The sequence below is a fragment of the Drosophila simulans genome, chromosome 2R (assembly GCF_016746395.2).
Source record: "Drosophila simulans strain w501 chromosome 2R, Prin_Dsim_3.1, whole genome shotgun sequence".
Classification (NCBI taxonomy): Eukaryota; Metazoa; Arthropoda; class Insecta; order Diptera; family Drosophilidae; genus Drosophila; species Drosophila simulans.
This window is the reverse complement of record NC_052521.2, coordinates 19,738,378-19,759,277: the sequence shown is the minus strand read 5'-3', so window position 1 is coordinate 19,759,277 and position 20,900 is coordinate 19,738,378. Positions and strand designations below refer to the sequence as shown.

The 20,900-nt window shown below is 45.1% G+C and overlaps 6 protein-coding genes across 7 annotated transcripts; 2 read left to right on the top strand and 4 right to left on the bottom strand.

Moving 5' to 3' along the window:
* Window positions 1-491: 491 nt before the first annotated feature.
* LOC27209071 (cilia- and flagella-associated protein 57) lies at window positions 492-4,541 on the top strand. The gene is made up of 5 exons (XM_016184582.3): window positions 492-851; window positions 910-993; window positions 1,092-2,017; window positions 2,071-2,240; window positions 2,296-4,541. Exons 1-5 carry the CDS (start codon window positions 652-654, stop codon window positions 4,429-4,431), a joined length of 3,516 nt encoding a protein of 1,171 aa, XP_016029095.1. The 5' UTR covers window positions 492-651; the 3' UTR covers window positions 4,432-4,541.
* Window positions 4,447-5,427, bottom strand: LOC6735722 (charged multivesicular body protein 6-A). The gene is made up of 3 exons (XM_002082599.4): window positions 5,268-5,427; window positions 5,093-5,202; window positions 4,447-5,030 (listed from the first exon to the last, which is right to left on the bottom strand). Exons 1-3 carry the CDS (start codon window positions 5,340-5,342, stop codon window positions 4,565-4,567), a joined length of 651 nt encoding a protein of 216 aa, XP_002082635.2. The 5' UTR covers window positions 5,343-5,427; the 3' UTR covers window positions 4,447-4,564.
* A 458-nt stretch (window positions 5,428-5,885) lies between these two features.
* On the bottom strand, window positions 5,886-7,873 carry LOC6735718 (40S ribosomal protein S16). The gene is made up of 5 exons (XM_002082598.4): window positions 7,730-7,873; window positions 7,611-7,652; window positions 7,256-7,387; window positions 6,835-6,949; window positions 5,886-6,128 (listed from the first exon to the last, which is right to left on the bottom strand). The coding sequence occupies exons 1-5, from the start codon at window positions 7,739-7,741 to the stop codon at window positions 5,983-5,985; spliced, it is 447 nt and encodes a 148-aa protein (XP_002082634.1). The 5' UTR covers window positions 7,742-7,873; the 3' UTR covers window positions 5,886-5,982.
* A 298-nt stretch (window positions 7,874-8,171) lies between these two features.
* LOC6735717 lies at window positions 8,172-13,424 on the top strand. The gene is made up of 7 exons (XM_016181364.3): window positions 8,172-8,608; window positions 8,693-11,184; window positions 11,240-11,610; window positions 11,673-11,951; window positions 12,085-12,412; window positions 12,576-12,733; window positions 12,799-13,424. Exons 1-7 carry the CDS (start codon window positions 8,308-8,310, stop codon window positions 12,941-12,943), a joined length of 4,074 nt encoding a protein of 1,357 aa, XP_016029094.1. The 5' UTR covers window positions 8,172-8,307; the 3' UTR covers window positions 12,944-13,424.
* A 191-nt stretch (window positions 13,425-13,615) lies between these two features.
* On the bottom strand, window positions 13,616-18,174 carry LOC27207433. 2 transcript variants are annotated; one of them, XM_044922699.1, is made up of 3 exons: window positions 18,133-18,174; window positions 17,944-18,023; window positions 13,616-14,045 (listed from the first exon to the last, which is right to left on the bottom strand). In XM_044922699.1, exon 3 carries the CDS (start codon window positions 14,043-14,045, stop codon window positions 13,746-13,748), a length of 300 nt encoding a protein of 99 aa, XP_044778634.1. In that variant the 5' UTR covers window positions 17,944-18,023; window positions 18,133-18,174; the 3' UTR covers window positions 13,616-13,745. The 2 variants fall into 2 exon arrangements, with proteins under 2 accessions (XP_044778634.1, XP_016029093.1); XM_016183118.3 differs by lacking the exons at window positions 17,944-18,023; window positions 18,133-18,174 and adding an exon at window positions 14,494-14,620.
* Window positions 15,981-19,354, bottom strand: LOC6735716 (protein held out wings). The gene is made up of 6 exons (XM_016168744.3): window positions 18,957-19,354; window positions 18,778-18,899; window positions 18,352-18,716; window positions 18,133-18,222; window positions 17,944-18,023; window positions 15,981-17,730 (listed from the first exon to the last, which is right to left on the bottom strand). Exons 1-6 carry the CDS (start codon window positions 19,252-19,254, stop codon window positions 17,603-17,605), a joined length of 1,083 nt encoding a protein of 360 aa, XP_016029092.1. The 5' UTR covers window positions 19,255-19,354; the 3' UTR covers window positions 15,981-17,602.
* Between the last annotated feature and the right edge of the window lie 1,546 nt (window positions 19,355-20,900).

Sequence of the window (20,900 nt, the reverse complement as noted above, 5' to 3'; positions counted from 1 at the left end):
CCAATACTTTCCCAGCTGAAGAGAGGCCGAGCAGCTTTTCTTTAACTAACAATTTCTTGCGTTAGGTCGTGTCCGCAGTGCCAAGAAGACGATAGCCGCCAACTACTTGTGGGGACTTTGGGGGATGGCACAATGTTTGGAGACCCAACTGACTGACTGGCTGGTTGTCTGACTGACGGTCTGATTGACTGACTGACAGAGTGACACAGTGACAGACAGACCCATATTCAGCGAAAAGCGCATTGACAGAGTTCAAGTGCGACAGTGGGGCTGTTGCTATTGTTGGCCAGGAAACGAGCGCCGGTTTCGCCGGAAATTTCAATGTTGTTTTTATCAAGCGCTTAGCTTTCATCACAGCCCCCTTCCTTGTCACTCGGGGTTTAAATTAAAAGCATACCTAGCGGCGCTTAATTACTTATTCATGGACGCTCGCGGCTCCGTTCAGATTGGAATAGACCCAGAGCCTGGTGTTGTTAGGCTCTCGCTTTCACTTGCCATGGATGCCATGGAGTTTGCTGTCGCTGGCAGGACTCCCTAACGATTTGCCCCAGGTTGTTTGATCGAATTTCAGTTCCTCCAATTTGTCTGTCTGCCAGCTAAAATTGTAATCCCGGGTCCTAGTGCATATATTTTGTATAAAACTCAGCGAGGATGGACGAAGCCAACAAGGAAGATGTGAAGCGAGCCTCTCTGTCCAACAGCACGGTGACGATAAGGCCACGACTCATCTACGGACTGCGGTCGGATGTCATTGGCAACATCCACTTCAACCTGACCAAGGAGGTCATCTATCCGGTGGAGGGAGTCCTAGCGTTCCATGACTACGTCCAAAACAAGCAGAGGTTTCTCAGGTGGGTAGTTCACGTTTTATAAGTGACAAGGATTATCTCAACCTTCGTAATCCTGCAGGCTGCCGGAGGATACGCGACCCGAGGTGATATCCATAAGTTCGCATCGCAAACTGCTGGCGGTGGTGGAAAGGCACTCCAAAAAGTAAGAGCTTCATTTCAGATGCTATCTATTTCATATAACCAAACCTAACAGTTCAAATGACTCTTTGACTGAATGAACTCTTTTTAACTTCCTATTAGTGGTCGGTATATATCCATTTATGAGTTGGCCACCCTGAAGAAGAGACGCCACTTGGAGCTGCCGAGCAACCATCGCAATGCTGAGATCCAGCAGATGATCTTCACCAATGACTCCAGATCGGTGGCCCTGATCACCCGCCCGCCGGAGGAAACCCTTATTATGTTGGTGCTGGACAAGACCAGTACAGTGATCGAGGGCAGGGCCACGATCCCAGGATCTCATGGCGGCGCCGAGTGCATCGCTGGCAATCCAAACGATTGCAATTTTATGGCGGTCGGAGGCGAGCGCACGTTGTTGCTGATGAGTAAATCGGAGCGAGGATTTAGTATCAGCAATAATCTGAAGGTGAAATATAGGGTCACCTCGATGGCTTTTCTATCGCTGGACCTGCTGATGATTGGTACATCGGATGATCAGTTGATCCTGGTGGAGAACGGCGAGCAGAAGTTGGCTCAAAAGGCGAGCGATGCGGACACTGTGGACTTGATGATCGATCAAGAGGTGTTCGATCGGGACAAGGAGTTGCAGGATCAGCGTTTCCTGCCCACGCAGGCTGTTAGTCTTCCTGACAGGAGAGTCCTCTGCATGACCGCCTTCCCCAAGGGATTCGCCTACATCATCTTCAATCGGGCCTTCGTCTTCGAGCGCGTTTCCAAGTTCAAGTTCGAGAGAAAAACCATCCTTACGGTGCCCACGAATCTGTATGCGGAACATATGTACCAGATTCTTAATCTGGCCATCGACCACAAACAGGAAACGGTGATAGTGACCACATCCCATTGTCAGATTTACGTGGGCATTCTCATTGTTCCCGAGACCCTGAAGACCAAGCAGCTGAAGTTTGAACCGCTGGGAGTCCTCATTCACACTGGAGAAATCATCGCCATGTCTGTGTGCGCCTGGAAACCCATCATCATGACTGCCTGTGGGTAGAACTTCCATCTTCCATCTTGATCAGATTTTAATATTATCCTGCAGCCAGGGATCAGACCATCCGGATCTGGAACTATGAGACCGCCTTGGTGGAGCTGGTTCGCAAATTCCAGGTGGATGTCAACATTGTGGAGCTCAGCTTAACGGGTCAGATGGCGGCCATCGGCTTCTCGGATCAGCTGCGTATCACCCAGATCTTCATGGACGATCTAAACGTTAGTTTACTCCTTCACCTTTTTTTTAACATTATTGTATTACCTTTTACCTTAGATTGTCAAGACGTACAACTTTCCGCACTGCAACGCGGTGAGGTATTCAAATTTTGGTCACATGATGGCCGCCGCCTATGACAACAACATAGCCATTACCTCAGTGTACAAGCTGGATGTGCTGATCAATCTGAAAGGCCACAATGGCACTGTGCTTTCCGTGGCTTGGTCGAGGACGGATAAGTTTCTGATCTCGGGCGGAGCAGAGGGTGCCATCTATCTGTGGGACATTGAGACGGGCGCCCGACTGCAGGAGATCGTCCAGAAGGGCACTGAATACGTGACCATCTCCTGCAGCACCAACGATCCGCTGACGATCTATGCGGGAACCAGTATCGGAACTATCCGCGAGTTCCAGGACTCCACGCTGGTGAGGGAGATAACCATTCCATCGAGGACCAAGGGATCCGTATCCGATGTTTGCCTGGCCAGATCGGACCTGATTATGTTTGTGGCTGATCATGAGGGTAACCTTTTCAATATGCAACTGCCATTCCTGGAGGCCGGAGGAGGAACCTTTACCAACTTTCGGTTCTTTGATGGACCAGTCAACAAACTGCGCTTCTCCTACGATGGCACTCTGCTCTTTGCGATATCCAGCAAGGGAACCCTGGCCATTTGGGCCATGGACAACATCGAGGGCAAGGTGCCCTACATGGATCAGGATCTAATGCGCAGCCAGGAGGTGCTCATACCGCGCAGTCAACTCAACGACAAAATCGAGCAGATTGCTAACCTGGAGTTGCGGTTGAAGCAGCAGGCGGAGGAGTTCCAGTACCAGTTGAGCCAGAACGAGATCTTTGACGGCCAGCAGCTGCAGGAGGTGCACAGGAGCTACTGCTCGGCGCTGGAGGAGCTGAAGGAGTTAAACAACGAGATCGAGGCCAGGCACACGGAGGAGATGAATCACATTACGTTCCAGATCAACTCGATACGGGAGGATCACCGCATCCAGCTGGACACTCTGGCCACTCAGTACTCGGAGAGAATGCTGATAGAGTACCAGAAGTTCACCAATCTGCGCGAGAACATGCTGGAGCTGCGCGAGAGCTACGAGGACAAGCTGAAGAACTCCACTGGCACGCTGCAGGATACGGTGGAGGCCCTGGAGAACAACTACAAGCAGCAACTGAACGAGCGCAAGGAGCTCATCCGCGACCTGATGAAGGAGATGCAGGACAAGAAGGCCGAGTTCATTGAGTACTGCCGCGAGGTGGAGCTGGAGAATGATCGCAACATGGTCTCCACGCAAACGGAGTACGAGAACAAGTTGACCACTGAGCGAAATGAAACCCAAATGTGGCGAGGCAAGGCGGGAGTCTTGCAGAAGAAGTTCGAGTCGCAGAGCCGAGAGATTGACAATCTCCTAGAGGAAGTTGAGATCCTAAAGGAGGAGCACCACAAGTCGCAGCGCAACATCCAGAAACAGATGCGGAACATCGAGGATCTACAGAAGGACATTGCCGATCGCGACTACGCCATCAACGGCAAGGAAAAACGCATCCAGGACCTGCTGCACAAGAACCAGGAGCTGGACAAGTACAAGCAGGTGCTGGGCCACAAAATCGCCGAGCTCAAGGCGCAGATTGAGCCGCGTGAGTTTCAGATCAACGACAAGCGGAAGCACATCATCGAAATGGAAGCGGAGCTGGAGGGTCTCAATCAGAACAACGTGCAGTTGGAGCTGCAGTTAAAGGAGATGCGGGATAAATACCTCAGTAATGTGGCCGAACTTCGGACGGAGCGACATCGGGCGAAGGCTTCTCGGGAGTGTCTGCACTCCATCTGCTCGGACATTTACTATGTGGCCGGGGAGATCAACTCGGCCGAGGCTCTCAAGAAGGCGGTGAAGGAACTGTTCCGCAAACACGCCTCCGACGACGAGTTAAAGCGATTTGTCACTCTGGACGCGGAGGTCAGGGACGAGTTTATGCGGCAGCGCAAGCAGATCGAGAATGTTCTGGACCGATACAAGTCGGTGGCCGAGGACAAATCCGTGCAGAAGAAGTACGACAAGCTGTTCAAGGAGAACGTGATCCTGATTGAGGAGATCGAGAAGCTGAACGAGACCAATAAGATGCTGCGCAGCAAGGTGAAGGAGGACCTGCGTCGATCAACAAAGACAATACACAAGTAGACAGGCGAGTCTATGTGTTCTTTAGTCAAGCATAATCTATTAAAATATGTATTTCACATTGGACTTATCGAGAAATTTAGTTGAACGACATATATACATACAAAATGGCATTGGTTTCGTTTTACTATAGGTTCTATGCCTCCACCAGGACTTTCTTGGGTTTGCTGCTGGTTGCTTTGGTCTTTTCCGGCTCCTCGACGGACTCGATCTCGGCGGGAATGGGCAGATCTTCGGTGGGCACATCCGGCAGCTGTACACCCTTCTGCTGCTCTTCCTCCGCCTCCAGGGCATCCAGCTCGGCCAAGACATCCTCCTCGTCCTGCGTGGTCAGCACATCCGTCAGTATGGCGTCTATTTCCTGCTGCTTTTCGATGCCCTCGCGGGTCTCGTCCATGATTCGCTCCACTTCGTCGATGTCCAGCATTTCGTGCACCTTCTTCAGGGCAGCATTGCCCGCCTTGAGGCCGTCCAGCACCTTCATCTCCACCTGGGCGAACTCAATGTCCGCCGCCAGCTTCTCGAGGTTTTCCAGCTGTTTGTCGGCATTGGTCAGCAGGCTCTCCTGGTACTTCTTCTTGCGCAGCAGCAGCTTGGCCCGGCTAAAATGAAAGCAATCGGTTTAGTTGACCATGTATAGATCACATATGGGTATGACACATACTCCTTGCGACCTTGCTGTAGGCACTTCCTGGCCAGGAGGCGATCATTCTCCAACTGCGTTTCGATGCGTTTTTGGTACTGCTTCAGACGATCCCTCTGTTGCTTCAATTGCTGTAATGGGGAAGTGGCTAAGTGTTTGGGCGAACTTTCTGGCTGCTAAGTGACCACCAACTTACCAGCACCGCCTTGTCCTGGTCGGTGATCCGACTAGGAGCCGTCTTTTTGCTGGTTTTTCCAAACAAAGCCCCCATGACTAACTACGTGGCAGTGCAGGCAACTCAGCTACTTTGTAGCTAGCAGTGGGAAATTTGAGGAAATCTGAAGTCGAAATTAGCAACGGAATATAATATGAATTTACAAAAAATATATATAAGTATATAAAATGGCTTATATGAAAAAAATAACTTGTAGAATTTAAAATGTTCAAATAAACATTTGGTAGATATTATTAACCCGGAATTTAGCAGTATATTTTAAAAAACAAACGCTGGCTGCATTACAGAGTGGACGTTGGCGGATTACTGAAATAAACCAAGAAATAATACCATAAATACCACCACACAGTGACAGTTCTTAGCAGAGACGCAAACCTAGGGAACATTGTTGAAGAATTTTCAAATATTACTCTTCCCAAGATAAGATTCACACATATGTCGCACTTTTCCAAGCCCGTCAACAATTTAAAAACTATAAAATTATGTTCTCATGCTGAATATCTTCTAATTGAATAAATACTAATTTTTCGTAAGCCCAATTCTTCTGGTACCCACGTATAGATCAAAACCAATCGTTTGTACAGTTAATTATTCCGTTTTATTCGCACGTGCGTGCAAACCATTTTCAAATTGTAAAAAATAGCTCTAATCCAAATTGAAAACCAGACAGAGTAGTTTAACGGTACGACTTCTGGTAGCGAGCACGGGCACCTGGACCGCCGAACTTCTTGGGCTCGCAGCGACGCGGATCGCCGACCAGCAGGGTTCTGTCGTACTGGACCAGAATGTCCTTGATCTCCTTCTTGGAGGCCTCATCGACGTCTGCAAGAAAGAAGTTTCAAACAATTAGCAACCCACAATGCAGATACAGTTCATAGAAAATAACTAAAGTTAATCAAAGTGTCGATGAAGCCTCAAATAGCAATGGTCAAATCTGCCAAGGCTCTCTTTGATTGCGACATGCACTTAATCTCCCTGCTCGAGTCTTTTCCTGGAAACGGCTATAAGTTCCAACAAAAATCTGGGAGAAGGTGCTAGGAGTTCTAGAAAGCGTATAAATGTGCCTGAAGCATCACCCAATTTGCACAATAACAATACAACTTGGTTGGTATATGCTCATATATTAATCTGCCTTTCAATAATGATTCGGAGGAAAAGGGATAACAATTCCAACAAAAATCTGGAAAAAGGGGACTGCGTTTCCTAGTGTTCCTGAAGCATCACCCAATTTGCACAATAACCTTGCAACTTGGTTGGTATATGCTCATAATCAAGTTTAGTCTGCCTTTTAATAATGATTCGAAGGAAAAGGGATAACAATTCCAACAAACATCTGAAAAAAGGGTCTTAAATTCCAAGTGTTTCTGAAGCATCACCCAATCTACACATCTATAGTGTAACTTGGTTGGTATATGCTCATCATTTAATCTGCCTTTCAATAATGATTCGAAGGAAAAGGGATAACAATTCCAACAAAAATCTGGAAAAAGGCGTTGTGCTGCTGCTTTCGATTTTGAGCTTTACTTACATTTCTGGTAAAAGGCAACGAGAGCCTTGGAAATGGCCTGGCGGATGGCGTAGATCTGGGCTACATGACCACCACCGCTAACGCGCACGCGGATGTCGACGCCGGCGAATTTCTCCTGCAAGATACAGAATTGTTTTCGGATTAATAAAGACTCACAAGAGGTTGTGCATACACACTGGTGTTTAGTTCGATCAGAATAAAAAATTAGTCTCATTTGGCTTCAAATTCGGGATAAAGGTTATCATCATGTTGGTGCTAAAAGCCAGGCTTCCGATTCAATTTTCACTGCACAAAACGGCGGCTTTGATGGCATGTAACATATTTCAATATGCCCTATTTGTGATTCCAAAACATATTGCCGTGCCAGCGGTTTTGAAGCGGAAGCCTTGGCTTTCTGAGCTGCTCCGTCCGTCGTACTCACCTTGCCGAGCAACAGAAGGGGCTCCTGCAGTTTGTATTGCAGGACCTTGGGTTCAATCTGCTCCAGAGGACGACCGTTCACCTTCAGGAGGCCGTTGCCACGCTTGCAGTAAGCGACGGCGGTGGCGGTTTTCTACAATAATAAAGACACCGGTTATTAATCGCTTAGTAACACACTGAATCCAGTTAAAATCCAAATTCCAGGCTAAAATCCTCGCGCACACACACAAACATAACCTCTGCGTTGAGGCGGCGGCAGCTACGAATTTTTTGCCGCCGCCGATTGACGCGAGTTTTTCGCCTGCACGTGTCGCACGATTATTTTAGTGGATTTCAGCGGCTCAATTCACACACACCTTGCGTCCGAAGACCTGGACAGCCTGCACGGGTTCTCTGCGCTGCAAAATACAAATATTCGCAACATTTTAGGCATTAGTTAGACACGAATTCTCTGTTTTTTCACGGGCACAAATACCTTCTGCTGCATTTTGCTCCGCGAGTTGGGTAGGAAAAGAGCGGAAGTCGCGTTGACAGTTAGGGTGACCGCATTTCGGTATTCGCGCAGCTGTCAGTGGAAAAATACCAGAAGGCGACACCTGCCGGCCAGTGCTGCAAAACGAAGGGCTATCGGAAAAGTCTGTTTAAGTTTTAAGTATTAATTCACTTGCAACAAAGAATAAAAACAAACATAGTAGTTTAAATTGACAAATATATACAAGCAAGCGTTTACTTAAATTCCAAAAAATAAGAAGCACAATAAGATAGTCTGACGTGTTTCCCGTTACTGGCAAAAAATAAAAAACTATACTTCGCGACTTAAAGTGATCTGCGTGAACTTGATCTCATATTTCAGGAATTTGTATAAAGAAAGCGAAACATTTTCCCTGTCTAAGCTTCGAAATACTGCGATGTGGTATTTTTTTTAGGCTATCGCAATCTATCGATAGACTACTATCTCAAGAATAAAGCAATAAAAAAAAGAGTAATTGTAGTGTATTAGTCTCAGTAAATATCGGAAAAACAGCATAAAGTGCTTGATTCCGCGAGCCAAAAATGGTTGTTTGCACAGCCACAATGCCTCCGGAAATACGGCAAGTGCCCGCGATAAAAAAAGAGCACTCGGAGCTGCTGGAAAACCCTGCGAACTCTAAACCTTGTGATCCTGACGAAACAGTAGAGGAGGGAGATGTCGAGGAGGATCGTGAGGAGGGCGAGATTGTAGACGAATTCGAGGTGATCATTTCATCCGAGGATGACGAGTTCAAGTTGCGCGCTCGGATCCAGCAGCTGGAGGAGAACAACAAGGATGTGGAGCGCATGGACCTGCTATCCGCCAATTTGGCACATCAATACAGTAAGTAACACGTTGGGCTCTACCCATTTATATAAAGGGGGTTTACTTATAGGTCTGTTAAACTTTTGCATATTTCCATTGCAGATTACCCGAAGCCTGGACCGCGTTTACCGCCTCAGCAGCAAAAGTCTTCCGTTTATATTTTGTCGGATGTGTCGACCCAGTCTGAGGATGAGTTCGAGGCCCAGCGAAAATATCGCAAGCACAAGGTGCGCCGCCTGGAGCTGGGCAAAAGGCATAATAATTCATTGTCCAGTGACTTCCGGCGGAATCCCTATGTCAGGCGTCATAAGCGCTGTTCGCCACCTCCTCCGGTCATCACACAGCGCCGGCGGCAGGACTATCATCATAATCAGCCACCCAATCGCTACCAGCGTCGACACCAACAACACTATGAGCTTGAAAATTCCCTGGAGAGCGACGGCGAGCTGGGTGAGTACGACATAGCCTGTGACAACGATGACGACGAGTTAGACATGCAAAAGCTTAGACTGAGCAGGGATAAGTTGCGCGTGGCTTTGGCGCGGGAGGAGCGAGAGGAATTCGTGAGTCACTACAAAAACAGCCTGAGAGAGCGACTTCAGTATCGCGTGAACAAATCGCCTAGCCCCAAGCACAGCAAGGAGTACCAACAAGAAGAGGAGGAACTGCCACTTCCGCCAATACAGATATTATCGGATGGCGGCGAGGACGAACCTCATGAACAGAATGTGCCGCAAAGGGAAGATCCTGCCGAGCTTAAGCTTCGCCTGATAGCCCTTAAATCTGCCATACTTAAAAAGCATTTAGCGCGAAAGAAACGGGACGCGGAGCGGGCTTACTCGCCCACTGATATGATCAATCGCGTGCATCCCGTCATTTCCAATGACGACGACATCGATGACTTAATGGAGATCAGCCCAGCCGCATCGCCAGATCGAGTACAAAGTCCGCCGAGATACTCTACTGATTATGCCGTGGACACAAAGCCTGTGGACATGGATCTAGCCGAAACGGACAGCGATGATCAGCAAAAAGAAATCTGGAATTCGTGGTCCAACAACTGGAACTCCATTGATAACGCAGGTGGCAGTTGGCGCTGTTTTTTGCCCAACAATTTGCCGCCTGTGTCGGTTCCCATTGTGATAGACGAAGATGATGAGGTAGATTTAAATACGGATAATCGGATAATGAGAGAGAATATAGTTTACGATGACGACGAAGTACCGCCGCCACCGCCGCCCTTTCACATTCCAAAAATTCATCTGGAGGACGAGGATGCCAGGGATGCCATGCACCTAGTCGATCAGCATTCTAATCATAGCTATAGCTCGGAGTTGCAGACCGTTTCCATGGAAAACTCCCAGACGCATATAAATCCATTAGACCAATTCCAGCCAAATTCGAGTGACGATGAGGCAGGAGCTTTGCGAGCTATTCTGCTATCCAATTTGCGGGCAAATAGACCCCCACCACCACCTCCAAGAACGCCACCACCTGTTGATTGTGAGTTTAAAACTGCCCCGGATCAGGTCCACGTTCCAGAACCTATTGCAGTCCCTGTGCTCGCTCCTGTACCTGTTGCCGCTCCAGTGCCTTCTTTCGTACCTGGCCCCGTGACTCAACTCAAGGAAGATTCAACGCAAGACAATGATTCAGATGATCCAGAAGAGCTGCGTTTATTGCTCCTTTCCAGCATAGCGACCAAAAAAGGGACCAACCCAAAGTCCGATTTAAGACCAGAGATACTCAAGAATGCTTTAAAACGTTTCCAGCCCTCGGAACTGGCAATAAAAGATGAACGGCCTCAGGATCAACATTCAATTCTAGATGAAAGTAATGTACTGAAAGCAGAAAAGGAGATAGAGAATGAAACTGCAGTTGACGCAGTTGCATTAGAAACTGCGCCCATTAACGTGGAATCCTTGGAGGTGCCTCAACCGCGGGTCAAGCTTGAAGTGCAGGAACATAAACCATCGTTCTCCCCCACAAAAATCATAAAAATTGTAAAGCCCAACAAAGTGATAAACAAAAAGACAACTACTAAACGGAAATTGACCGCAATTGAAAATTCAGGGTTGAGCATGAAACGGCCGAATGTGTTAATGATTAAGGAACCCAGCGCTCCACTGCGTAGTCAGGAAGTGATCGCATCCAGCACTCGCCTGATCACTACCGTAGATCCAGCCAGCATCAAAGTAAATAAGATGATCATTAGCTTAGCAGAGGAGTCGCCCGCCAGTGATGATGACCTGGAGCTGAGTTCGTGCTTCGCCTATGGAAACACAGACATTGCCAGCCCCTTGAGTTTGGCCATGGGCAGCTTCAGTGGTTCAACCACCAGATCAAATACTCCTATATCCGAGATTGCCGAAACGGTTCCCAATGTCAATATCAATCTCAGACGTACTTTGATTAACGATTACTTTGAGAAGAAGATCGACGACTTTCTTAAGCAAGCCAGATCCAATGCTCCCACAACTAACTCACCAGAGGCAGCGACAGAAAAGACGTCTGAGAAACCTCAGGTTAAGGAAAAACCTCCAAAAAGTGTAACTTCTCCTAAGACACAGCCGCCTCCAAAGACAACACCGGTGGTATGTTTCCATCTCATTCGAGTATATGTTTTATATAATATAATTTCTTTCTCAGGCTGTTCGACATTTACCAGTGGCATCGCAGAAGGAATACCTCCGTTTGGTCGAGCGTATGCAAATGCTGGAACAAAAGAAGGTTCGAGCGGCCAAGACTGCTGCTCCTGTTGCCAAAAGCAAGGCGCCTACTGTTGATAAGCCAACGCCGAAGAACAATTCATCGCCAAGCACAGCGAATATTGTAAACAACCCAGCCAAAGAAGTCCTAGGCAGTAAAAAAATGACAAACGCTAAAGCTACCTCAGCAGTTCAGAAACCACAAGTCAAAACTGTGACTTTAAAATCGGCAAAAACAAAACCTATGCAAAATCACCAGATTTCCAAGGAGAGTCGGCTGAAGGCATTTGAGACTTCTTTTGTTAAGATTGGGTATATATTTGAGTAAATAGGGCCTTCAGTTACTATTTTCTGATTATAATTACTATTTTCAGGGGGAGCATGCTAGTCAATCTAGACAAATCACTGCAAATGGTGGAAGAAGCCAAGAAGTCAAAGGCAATACGTTTGCGATGCTCACAGCGTCTCAAGGAACTCTATGCCGAAATGCAGACATTAAGGCAGGCGGTTAAACAGGAGGAACTTAAGCTGTCGAAGATTCAGCCCGAGATTCAGGCCAGCCACGAGATCATCATATCACTCAAGCAGAAACGACATAAACTTCATGCGGCGGCTATGGACTTGGGCCGTGGATTAAGGGGCGATGACTACAGGTACTAACCATCATCAACCACAACAGCAACCAGAACGGCGTGGGAAATCTGGAACAAAACGATTACAGAAACCAAATCAACGACTTGGGAACGGGAGGAGCTCTATGCTACTATAGATTTGATTTACTTACAGGTTAATCGACGAGGGAAAGGCTGCCATCACCACCAAATCAACACAGCTTACCAAGGAGATACGCCTGTACAATTCTATAGTAAACTACGCTGACCTTGTGAAACTGTCTGATGCGGAGATTAGTCAGCCAAACGCTGTAATGCCAACGGAGTCCAAAACGGTTCAACATGAGGAGTCAAGGGAGAATTTTGAGTCGAATTCTCAGAAATCGGCAGCTTTACAACCCACTGAACCTTTAACGGATCCTCAGATTAAAAATCAAAGTGAAACGACGGAGACAGACCCTGCGATTGGAAAACAACTTGAAACGGAGACTGACCCTCCAGATGTGCGTGGATTTCGATTTGTACAAATTGCTTCAAAAACTATTGCTAAGAAACTCATTCAAGGCGACTTGTTATTCGCTGTTATTCTTCAGTGTATTATTGCACTGTCATTTCGATCTCTTTGCCACAAGCCCGCATTAACAATACGGTTGAGTTTATTTACAGGATCAGGCGCAGGAAAAAACTGTGGAAGTCGCCGTCACAACTACAGCCCCCTATACGGTTAGCATAATGCGGGAACTGCGCGAGGAGAAGTCCGACGAGCATCATAGGGAAAGCTATCTAAGTGCCTATCACACGCCCATGTGTAGGAACTACAATAGGTTAGTATTACTAGCGTGAGCGGTTGCCTGTGGAAATGTATTTGCTTTGTACACTCTTTCCTAAGCCAACTCGATGTCCACGCCACAATCTGCCCGTTTGATCTGATGGGTCGCTGTGAGGATGCCGACTGCTCCTACCTGCACTTAGCCCGCCCCGACTCCCAAAACGAACTGCCAAAGACAAGCCCTCTCTCAATAACTAACAAATAACAAACTCACTAAAACACTAAAAGCATACATAATCCGAAAAATAACGAAAAAGTGTAAAAGCGTGCTTGAATTCTGGTAAGTTGAACTCTTCACGCAACTTAATATTTAAATGTTGCTTTCAGTCAACGTTAAAAAGAAAGAAACCCACAAATCACACGTCCAGCAGACGCAGAGAAGCATCCGCCGGCGTAGCGAGTGCTAAACCATAAAAAGAAAAAATTAACAAAGAAAAACAATCGTTACTAGGTTGTACCTTGTTTGTTATATACATTTATATATATATCGTGTAGTGCGAGTTCCACGTCTCCGTCGCTCGAGGACGAGTTTCTTTCGGGCTAAAGTTTGAACGGATGTGCATCCTTATTTTCGCTTATTGTTTTTTACCTTATTATTTAAACAAACGAAGGCAGCAGTTATATAAGATTAAATATTTGATTGATTTGAATGCGCGATGATTATTATTTATGCATTCGTTTGCCAATTAAACATTTTCGAAATCACTTATTGATATCCGTATCCGATTAAAAAAGTTTAATTATTATAAAGTTTTCTAAAAATGCAAAAAATGAATTTACAAACAAAATTCGGCAAAAAAATGAAGAGAAATAAATAAAAGAACGTACAAAATGAAATGAGGAGTGTTTTTTAGTGGGAAAGGGTAAAGACCGCAAATACGCTAATTTAGCCTTGTTTATTCCTAAATATAATTTAAATAAATACAGTGGGTTTATCACAGCCAATCCATGCAGGAGCGCGAACCAATTTACACAGCTTCCATCGCCTCCTGCCCCCCATTCCGGATCTACTCGTTGCCGAAGTACACGTACTCCCTGCACCAATCCTTGATGCCATCTTCGTTGCCGCAGCACATGGGATAGACGAACTCCGACTTGGTCACCTTGGCGCACCGCATGCACAGCTCCATCGTGTTGGTGTCCTTCTCGCACTGCTGCACTTTCAGCACCGTTTCCACCGACAGATTGCCGTGGTATTCGCTGGGATCCACGTTCGCCTCACCACCACCACCACCCGTGGAGGAGGGTCGTGCTTCGACATCCGTACTGAGTACAAGTAGAGTCACCACCAATATATTGCTGAACATCTGCAATTAGTCGAGAGTTGAGGAATTCGTTAATTGAATTTTCGGCTATGAGACACAATTGAGCGGCGAGGAGCATTAGAGGCGCCTCAATCTGGTTTCGGCTCAGCAATCATAATCTGAGCCAGATTGAACGAGTTCGATGAAGTTTTTAGTCTTTATTCTCTTTCAACAAAAGGACTATGTGTATATGTCGGCTTCCGCTTGTGCCATTTTTAAGTAATTGAAAAAATCTCTTTCACTTCTTTAGATTAGTCCCATTTATTAGTTCAATTCACTTGGAGTGTTTTTCTTTTGGCACCTGTCCTATAAATCATTTTCAAGTGTAATTGCTTTATTTGCAAAGTACATTTCGATGGCTGATTAGCACTTGACATAATCTTCGGAAGTTTTACTAGACTTTGGAATAGAGCAATCGAATTCAGGGACAGATGGTGTTGCTTGTGCTTACTTTCTTAGCCATTTTTTGTTGCTCCACTAACACTTTATCCACTCCACGCGGCCAATTCGCTAAGTACCCGACGACGTGATATTTCCTTCGGACGATCTGATCGCAACTGGAAGCCAGAGGGGCTCGAGCATTACTTTTTATACTTGGCCCACGCTTACGAACAGATCGTGCTGAGATCGTGCAGCATTCGTGACACATAATTCCTGATAGGCCAATATCAGGTAATACCTACTATCTCGGCGAACGTGCCATTTCGATGGCAAGGAGTTGGCTTTTCCCGCGAAGTAATCACTCTGGCCGAAATTTACAATGGGCTTTGGCAATCGCACATTCTTCTGGCATCCACGAGCTAATAGGCAGCCACCTCACGCATGAGTGTGCCATTATGTTTAAATCTATGTATGCGTAGTTTTTCAACACTATCTTTTGCTCAGTGATAAATCTATTTATAACTAAAGTAATGCTATATTTTTGAAACCATTTTGTAAATAAATAATATTTTTACGCATCGAAGGTGTTTGCTAGTGTTTGCTAATGTTTGCAGCATATTACATATTACATATTACTCATACGCAACGTTGCCCTTCATTTGTAATTCAAATAATATTTTTGTATCGATAATGATTTCTTAGCATCTGATATTACTTTTGTTTGCTCCAAACTAATAATTTTCTTAAAAAGAACTATATAAGTGCAAAAACTGTTGCCAAACGGGCTGTCGCATCCATTGAAACTGTTGCATTGTAATCCAACTCAACGCATTTCATTCCTATAACGATCGAATTAATATATGTACATATATGACCGCATAGTGCACATTAATGTTGCGTATACACAGTCAATTAGTGAAACATCATGTTGCTGATAAGGGGATTTCATGGGCGCCTAACTGATTAAAGCTGTTCATTCTGATCCCAATCGCGCTTTGCAATTTCATTGTGCAATGTCGCGGACAGTGTTTACTTCCGGCAATAATGCGGGTTCTCTGGAAGCGAAATCCGAAAGGTCGTTTCATCACATTTCTGCGAATGACATCACCGACTATCTACATAGCCCTTCTAAGACCCATTTACCCGTGTGATCGAGTGCATTCATTCCATCTGCGCACAACTAATAAACGATTCGTCGCAAACTGAAATTGCATTTCGAATTCTGGGAATTGACATCGGGTTTTCCCCGAATTATCCACATGTAAACTGTGAAGGCGTATACTTTTAATTACTTTATTTTGCCACATTGTAGGGTACATTTTACTGCCGAAGGTCATGGATGGTAAAAGGGGGTTTTAATTAGTGTAATAACTTACGAATGCATTGGGGTTTTTGAAAGGCCCGTCTAGAATTTCAGTAAATCTCACCCTTTAGGCCAACCCTGATCCCAAACGATAACCCTTGATAGAGTGTAAGCGAAATCAATTTCCTCAAACTAATCCGCACTGTAATCCATTCACAACTAATCAAGTAAGTAAGTAAACTAGTGAAGGGGAATTTCGGAACGAGCAAGTTGTACTAGGATTACATGATGCGTAGTCTAAGGGGAAATTCAGAAACTAAAGTATCTCGATGTGGAAAATGGCTAGCCTTAGGTCCGGGAAAAGTTGCTCGGCGAGGGAAGGCGATTAACCGATTGATGAGTCCATCTTGATTTGTATATATTTGAAGACCTAGTTTGAAGTATACTAAACAAACAAACAATGCAGCGCTGATTAGGCTAATCACATCATCGGAATCGTTATTGATTCAATTACTCGAATTGCGCCAAAGCTCTTTCATATATTTTTAGCAAGTTAAACCTTTGCTTAAATCAAATTCGTGGTGTATTGACCCTGCATATGTTTAAATATCCAGGGCAGTGGCATTGAATGCGTCTATGTATGTATATAGAACCAATAATAAACAATGATTCCTGGGCTCGACAATGAACCTTGGAGCTGAAGATTAACGCAATCAGACGAAATTCCTGTTGATTTCTTTCGGCTTTGAGTTAATTAGTCCAATCGAACGGACAGGGAAACGCTCCCTCCATATAGTATTTCGCCAGACAAATGATTTCGGTAATCAGATCGACACGGATCTGGGTACATAAATCGCGACAATTACTGAGCGATTTTTTATGAAATCATGGTGTATTACGACGGGTGATTTACTACTGGTGAATGGGTATCGATCGTAGACGCTGTTGCCAAGTGGATGGATCTCCCCTGCACACGGAAATTGTCTTTCTGTATTTATAGTGCGGGTGCAATGCAGATTGCCGATCGCCAGCTATAAATACAATCCAGAATGTTTACAATACGGTGGCCGAGACTCGCTTATCAGAGGGAGGTCACCCACCGCCATTGTTTGTTTGTCTCCGGCTCGATCCTAGATGAGTAATGTCATCAGCCGAATTGTTTGGCCCCCACCTTGCCCGATCCCAATAAATAATGCCCAACTTTCCACCCACACTGTCTGCGAATGACTTCGCCATGTCCAAAGTCCATAGCGATAGTCTCGATTGCGTTTTACGATCCCATGTGGCATGTGGCTGAAGTGTGCCACCGATCGAAGGATATAAATCGCGTGATTATTGACTGATTATCGGTCACAAAGGCGCCGTTAAATTTTATTTATCTCAGAAGAGATCTTAAAGATATAACTATATGTATCTAACATATATATTTTTTTTACATAACTTGTCGTATGCATGTTTAAATTGTAGTTGTATTTTTGCAACTACTTTTCAATTTATGACAGTGAATATTCATTTATATATAATTTGATTTTTTCGTTGGGTTTTATTTTACTTTTACATATTTTTTACGTTACATACTTTGATTTGACATTGTATTTTACACAAAAGTTTGAAACCATGAAATCTCTTCGGTTAAAGAATAAATTAAATTACTTATAAGCTTTCGTGTCGACTCAGCGTAAGTTACGGAGTAAGAATTTAAAAGATATTGTTAGATCGGATTGCAAAGAATTTATAAAATTCAAGCAATGCGTTTTATTTTATTAGTTTTTTATAATTCATAGAATGTTAATGTTTATTCATTGATATCATCATTTTGAATGCTGATTTCTTCGTGTTTTAAGTATTTTTTATGTGCTCCCACGGATTGTATAACCTAAGTCCATATAGCAGGATTGGGTTTATAGGACTTGATGGGATGTTCGCGCATACGATTCACGTCAGTCGGATACGGATATGGACGTTTAAGTGGCGCAGCGTTTGTGGTTCTTATTGATGGTCGTGCTATAAAATTGATTGATAATTATTTGTATTAATTTATGCGTTTTTAATTAACAAAGAAGTAAATTGATGTATAATTTTAATCATTATAGTGTATTATATAGTTTGATTCCCTGTTATTCGTTTTGATAGTATATTATAATCTAAATCACCCTTCAAAGGTGCATCTCATAAAACTGTCTTATGTAATAGACCCCGATACTACCAAACACTTACGTATTCTGTTCTCAAAGCGCATAGACGGACGACTGGGGGGCATACGATGTTTATAGGCCACCTCCTCCGTATCGGCGACTCTATAAAGATCAAAATGTTAGTTGCTGGCTCAACGCATGTTGGCTAGGATTCAAGGAACTACTGGGACGCGGGGACTCCTGGTGGTAGAGTCATTAAATGATAACTTACTCGGGCGGATTTTCCTTATCTCGCTTAATCAGGTTGTTGTACTTGGGAACCCCAGTTCTGTTGCCTCCAATCGTCTTTTCAAAGACAGATCTGCAAAATAATAGATTTATAGATTTTTACCCTTGGCCCAATGGCAATCAGCTGTATACCACATGCTTTACTTGCTTGTCAAGTAAGTGAAGCTGCATCGGTATGCAGAGAGTATAAGATCCCCATTACCTGTAGGCCGGCTGATTGAGTGCGTTAGAGTTCTTGGCCATCTCGGGATTCATTTCCATCAGCTCGCGGTACTGCTCGTGCCAAACCTCGTCGTTATCGTCTGGATTAAGATACTTTCGGATCTCGGCCAGGGCGTAGGCTATGCGGGCATAGCACTCCGCCGGAGGGGCCACCGTGCTGACCTCCAGAAAGAGATTCTTCTCAAGATGGGCATATCTCCGGTCGCCGGAGCTGCGCAGCTGCTCCTCTTTGTTACGATCGCGGATCGAACTGCGACCCTTAATGGCAATCTTGCACTTGCTCTCCTCCTGAAGGCGACGCAGTGAGTTCCCCTTGGGCCCGAGGATCTTGCCAGCGAAGTTGAACTGCGCAAGGGTACGGATTTATTTTGCGGACGGAGGGGACAGCTAATTGTATAAAACCCACCTTGGGAAACTGATTAACGGGCACGAAGACCTTTTGGGTAATCTTCATCGGCTTCTGCTGGTACACGTCGGCGAAGCGCTCCTTGCCGGGAATATGACCAGTGCTGTAGACACGGTCCACAGCTGCAATGTGGGATTAGTACCATTAAAATACCCTGTAAAGGGCGCAATTGATTTTACCCTCGTCGATTAGCAGTGCGCAAAGTGGAAACTCCGCGGACAATCGCTTGCGCTCCTCGTCCAAATCGGCGAGAAACTTTTGGGCCACCTCGTTCACACGCGGCAGGTGGGTAGGTTGATCCTTGGTAGGTTGCTCCTTGCTAGGTTGCTCCTGGGTAGGTTGGTCTTGGTTGTGTGGCTGTTCCTCGTCCAAATCGGCGAGAAACTTTTGGGCCACCTCGTTCACACGCGGCAGGCGGGTAGGTTGCTCCTGGGTAAACTCAGGACAACTCTCAGTAAACTCGCTTGGGTTTTCCATTTTTATCACAACGAACTTTACCGAAAAAATCACAATTAAAATTGATGTAGACTGAACAACGTTCTGAATAACACTGAACTGAAATGGTTTCGGAGCTGCCAAACTTATGAAGTTTGAGGCTGTCAACTTTTTCAGTGCTATAGTGATTGCTCAAATGTCGGGTTTTCCATTATATTTGTGGGCTTTAGAGTGGGCGTGGTTAAACAAGCGCTGCGTCTATGTCTCATTGTAAAATAATATTCTATTTCAGCCCAAACAATGTGACACATTTTGTGCATATTTAAGCTGCACAGACATAATCCAACTTGAATAGCCAAATGCAGCTAAATAAACTGTTTAGCCACTGATTACCCGAATGTTTGCCCAACAACTAATTAAATTGGCAGCCGGAATGCAGTCGACATTTTGCTATTGCGAACGGCGGATATCCCAGGAGACGCCAGATTTGCATAGTTTATGGCAGAAGTTGTACAAATGCCATTCCGATGTTGGGGTCTGCCCAGCCAGGCCCCATTATCCCCCATTCAATCATTGTCCGTTGTCAATTGCCGATGGCCATTGCAGTGATATTGATTTCTGTACCGAAACCCCTGTTGGGAACGCATTACGAGTGCACACTATTTATTGCATAGTAGGCTAGTGCTACAGCCAAGGTCGCCTTTGGACCGCGCCAACCCCATTATTGGGGGATTTGGGGGAAACGTGACCCGGCTGGCCGTTCGGCTCCATTCAGTGCCACCTGGTTCACCTTTGTCACCTGACCTACAAAACCTACCCCAAACATATGGGGGTAAATAACACGACGTTGTGTTGATTGTGCTGACTTATGCAAGTCACTTTACATTTGGAAGCTGAAGGCATTCCCATAGAATTTCTTAGTGTTCCTTAAGTCGCACCGACTATCTAATATAATTCGCTTGTTGTCAAGATCATTTGCTTTGTTCGTGTAGTTTTTGCATCTTAATGTAGCCACCTTATAACTTTGATTTTTAAGTAGATCGAAAGCTTTCAGTTGCATGACATCCATCACGTAAGCAAAAAATGAACACGCGGCGATCTCCATATGACCTCCATGGGGGTCATTCGATCTAGCCTGACAAAATGAACTAATTTTAGAAACAGTGCAACCATCGAGGTTACTGCAAGATACACACATCCTTTGGCTACATCCCCTGCAGGTCGGGAGAACAAAAACAGCTGAGGCCGGAATAAAGCGGTAAGCCAGAAACAGAAACAGCTGCATGTCACTAAGAAAAGGAAGAGAAAAGATATCTGCACATGCGCCACAGCGCATTCGTTCAACCATTTACCTGCGTTTCAACTTCAATGCGGCGAGCAGGAGCAGAAATCTGAGAACAAAAGCCCCGTGGCTTAAAACAAATGAGGTTGAATGAAATATACAGTAACATCTGGCTATAACTAACTCTTAGGCCCCGCTGTGAATAGGCCAGTCTATTAATTTGCGTTGAGGAAAATATTTCAACAAAGTCTGATTGTATGTAATTAATGCAACTGACTCTGAATTATTTTTAAGATTTAGTATGGTTAACAATTAATTACAATATTTCATAATTAAATAATTATAATTAATAAGTAACAGTGTCAAGGAATGCTGCACACTTCAGAAATTTCTATGATCTAAATAT

Excerpts from the sequence above, each read along its gene's own strand:
- LOC6735718 (XM_002082598.4), bottom strand. Across the intron at positions 6,950-7,255 it reads CCCTTCTGTTGCTCGGCAAG|GAGAAATTCGCCGGCGTCGA; the intron begins GTGAGTACGACG and ends TGTATCTTGCAG. Across the intron at positions 6,129-6,834 it reads CGTTGCCTTTTACCAGAAAT|ACGTCGATGAGGCCTCCAAG; the intron begins GTAAGTAAAGCT and ends TCTTTCTTGCAG.
- LOC6735716 (XM_016168744.3), bottom strand. The coding sequence starts at position 19,254 with ATGGAAAACCCAAGCGAGTTTACTGAGAGTTGTCCTGAGTTTACCCAG. Across the intron at positions 18,900-18,956 it reads CGCACTGCTAATCGACGAGG|CTGTGGACCGTGTCTACAGC; the intron begins GTAAAATCAATT and ends CCCACATTGCAG. Across the intron at positions 18,024-18,132 it reads GATAAGGAAAATCCGCCCGA|AGTCGCCGATACGGAGGAGG; the intron begins GTAAGTTATCAT and ends TGATCTTTATAG.
- LOC6735722 (XM_002082599.4), bottom strand. The coding sequence starts at position 5,342 with ATGGGGGCTTTGTTTGGAAAAACCAGCAAAAAGACGGCTCCTAGTCGG. Across the intron at positions 5,203-5,267 it reads ACCAGGACAAGGCGGTGCTG|CAATTGAAGCAACAGAGGGA; the intron begins GTAAGTTGGTGG and ends TCCCCATTACAG. Across the intron at positions 5,031-5,092 it reads CTACAGCAAGGTCGCAAGGA|CCGGGCCAAGCTGCTGCTGC; the intron begins GTATGTGTCATA and ends CTTTCATTTTAG.
- LOC6735717 (XM_016181364.3), top strand. The coding sequence starts at position 8,308 with ATGGTTGTTTGCACAGCCACAATGCCTCCGGAAATACGGCAAGTGCCC. Across the intron at positions 8,609-8,692 it reads CAATTTGGCACATCAATACA|ATTACCCGAAGCCTGGACCG; the intron begins GTAAGTAACACG and ends TTTCCATTGCAG. Across the intron at positions 11,611-11,672 it reads ACTTCTTTTGTTAAGATTGG|GGGGAGCATGCTAGTCAATC; the intron begins GTATATATTTGA and ends TACTATTTTCAG.
- LOC27209071 (XM_016184582.3), top strand. The coding sequence starts at position 652 with ATGGACGAAGCCAACAAGGAAGATGTGAAGCGAGCCTCTCTGTCCAAC. Across the intron at positions 994-1,091 it reads GTGGAAAGGCACTCCAAAAA|TGGTCGGTATATATCCATTT; the intron begins GTAAGAGCTTCA and ends ACTTCCTATTAG. Across the intron at positions 2,241-2,295 it reads TCTTCATGGACGATCTAAAC|ATTGTCAAGACGTACAACTT; the intron begins GTTAGTTTACTC and ends CTTTTACCTTAG.